Source organism: Chrysochloris asiatica, unplaced genomic scaffold, assembly GCF_000296735.1.
Source record: "Chrysochloris asiatica unplaced genomic scaffold, ChrAsi1.0 scaffold00254, whole genome shotgun sequence".
Lineage (NCBI taxonomy): Eukaryota > Metazoa > Chordata > Mammalia > Afrosoricida > Chrysochloridae > Chrysochloris > Chrysochloris asiatica.
The window spans coordinates 1132104-1135164 of NW_006408772.1; the positions used below are offsets into that span (position 1 = coordinate 1132104).

Genomic DNA, 3061 nt, shown 5'->3' on the forward strand with positions numbered 1-3061 from the left:
CTTAGCAAATAATTGGAGAATCTGGATTATATGAAGTAAGAGCATGATTATCAGGATTGGAGGAAAACTCTAATAGCCTGTGGTATGCAGATGATTTAACCTTGTTTGCTGAAAACGAAAATGACTTAAAATACTGATGAACATCAACGACCAAAGTCTTTAGTATGGATTGTACATCAATGTAAAGTAAACAAAATTACTCACAACTGGACCAATAAATAGCATCATGAGAAATGGAGAAATGCATGAGTGGCCATCTAAGGTGCAGCTATTGGTCTCTCCAGTTATTGATCTCTCCATGCATGGAAGAAAGAAGAGTGATGAGAATTGATGCTTGGAATCAATGACTCCATTGGATTAATAGGACATGTGAACATCAGTCTCCATCACTTTGAGATGAGAAACACTAGATGGTGCCTGGCTACTACTACCAACTGCTCTGAAAGGGATCACATTGTAAGGTTGTGGATAGAGTGATAGAAAATGTGGAACAAAACTTAAAATTATTTAAAAAAAAATAATAATAAAAAATTATTTTAAAAAAGATTGGCTAACTTGTCAGAAAGAGACTGGTAGAACCATGATTACCTTAAAGTTTGGAAAGGAACTCATCCTCTTGGCACAATGTTAAGCCAAGTAGTAGATATGTATATAGTGGGGGCAACAACAATGGTAAGGTGTGCTCACCATTGATGTACTCATTCAAAATAAAATGTACAATGTTTACCTAAGGGCAAAGTTGAGAAGGGATAGGAAGATGGGCAGAATGAAAGTAGAAAGCACGTTGAGGAAGTGGGAGAACTGTTGTTGCATGGAAGGAGTTAGAATCATTGAGAAGATTTGTTGAATGTAAAACTGATGCTCTTGTCTCTTCAATCAATTCACAATAAAAAGTTGTTCAAGACTTCATTTTACTTGGATCCACAATCAGTATTCATTGAAGTAGCAGTCAAGAAATCAAACAACATATTGCTTTAGGCAAATCTGCACAAGCCCTCTTTAAAGTGTTCAAGAGCAAAGATATCAGTGTGAGGACCCAAGCCATGGTATTTTCTGTAGCCACATATGAATAAGGAAGCCTGTAGGAGAATTGATGCATTTGAGTTATGGTGTTGGAGAAGAATATTGAAAGTACTATGGGCTCCCAGGGGAACAAACGAATCTGTGTTGGAAGAAGTACAACAGAATGCTCCTTTGTAGCTAGAATGGTTATGCTGTGTCTTTCAGACAAAAAAATATTATCAGGAAGGACCAGTCCCTGGAGAAGGACTTTATGCTTTGTAAAGTGGAGGGTCAGTGAGAAAGAGGAAGACCCCCAACAAGATGGATCGGCACAGTGACAGCAGCAATGGGATCAAGTGTAGCAATGATTGTGAGGATGATGCTGGGCCAGGCAGTGTTTCATTCTGTTGTACATAGTTACATAGTGTTGTTATAAATCAGAACTGACTCAATGACACCTAACAATCACAAAGATACCCACACATTTTTTTTTTTTTACCAATTCTAAATATATAGTTATTCTAGATATATTTGCTATTCTTTACACTACATGTCTATGTTCATCCAAACATTCATTGATATTTATAATGGCTTTTTAAAGCATAAGCAGTACAATGAAATGGATATATAATTAAGGAAATTCTAAGTGTCATGATTTTGGGGTTTATGATTTCCTAGAATTTCCTGTGCTAGTGATAGGATACAGGTTTCTTCTAAATGATTCTATAAAAGAAATCTTTTATATTTGTGAGATTGATAGATCATTTCATCATTTCCTTACAAAACAAACAAACAAACAAAAATCTTCTTACACAAACTCACCTTCAAAGGAACAAGGAAAGTTACAACTTTAATCTACCAACTAAAACCATAACTTACCTAGTACTTCACTGTAAAACTGATCCCACTTCTTCTCATTAAATGTCTGGAACCAAAAGTCAAAATAAAGTGTATATATCATATTTTTTATCCTTTCCATGAATGTCATTTGATCACTCAATTCTGACATAACAACAGGTACATAGGAAGGAGGTGCTAAAAGTCCTCCACTATATTTTTCATATTTATATCCAGTAGTGAACCGGATACTGTACAAAAAAGGTATTTTAAATATCTGAGCTAGCAGCTCTCCACAAGGACCAACGGCATCAGCAAGAATGACATCAAATCTTGATTCTTGTAGTTTCATCATAAGTTTCTTGTTGTAAACAACATCTTTACAGAGCCTTTCAAGATAATCAGAATATTCCCAAAAGATTTTTTGAATTTCTGGAAAATGTTTCCAAGGCGATTCTTTTGACTTACGTGTCCATTCATTGATCCAACTCATGAAGGAAATTTCTATTTCTTCTTTATTAAAAGATGTAGGATAAACTTCAAATTTAATAGCAGATGCCATATTGGGATTAATAAGAACGGAAGCTGCAGATGTTAGAACAGTCACTTCATGACCTCTCTGAATAAGTTCATCCAGTATTGTTTTTATATTGATCCAATGACTATATTCAGTCGGCCACACCAGCACTTTCCCACACCTTCCAGAGCTAAAGTAACAACTCAGTTGTATCACCAGAAGCAATGGAACCCATTTCACAGACATCTTGATTAAAAGAAATTCTTCCTTTCAAATGGTTTTTCCCTTGGTCCTTGCTGATACTTATGTCTAAGGAGAAATCAATGAAGTTAATATACAACTCTTGCACATCAAAGTAAATGTATTATATGAGTCAGAGCATGTGGTTATCAAGCACAAAAAGCAAACAGTAGATGACCTTTATATGGGTGTACTTAGTGTCTCTCATCATAAGTGGCATCACACAGTTAAGCATTGATGACTTAGCATTTACATGCCACCTATGTTACATAATAGGTTTTAGAATAGTGTTAAGAACATGTGACTGCGGATTCACTGAAAAAAACAAAAGTTAAAGTTAAAGTAGTTATATAGTTGCACCAGCATATCCTTTTTTTTTTTTTTTTGCTGTAAAAACTTAACATAGTTCATTTACAAAAGTCCATTCCAGAGGGATGGAGCAGTTGGCAAACAGATGCAGTAGGT

The 3061-nt window shown here is 35.2% G+C and overlaps 1 protein-coding gene across 3 annotated transcripts in view; it reads right to left on the minus strand.

Annotated features, from left to right (window-relative positions):
* Positions 1-2602, minus strand: part of UGT2B17 (UDP glucuronosyltransferase 2 family, polypeptide B17) — a 51230-nt gene extending 48628 nt beyond the window's left edge. The window contains exons 1-2 of one of the 3 annotated variants that reach the window (XM_006873764.1): positions 2295-2602; positions 1882-1943 (exon numbers count right to left, since the gene is read on the minus strand). In XM_006873764.1, coding sequence (XP_006873826.1) covers positions 1882-1943; positions 2295-2602 — 370 coding nt within the window. Of the gene's footprint in view, positions 1-1881 lie in introns of all 3 variants that reach the window. The other 2 variants (XM_006873763.1, XM_006873762.1) reach the window with 2 other exon arrangements.
* Positions 2603-3061: the final 459 nt, after the last annotated feature.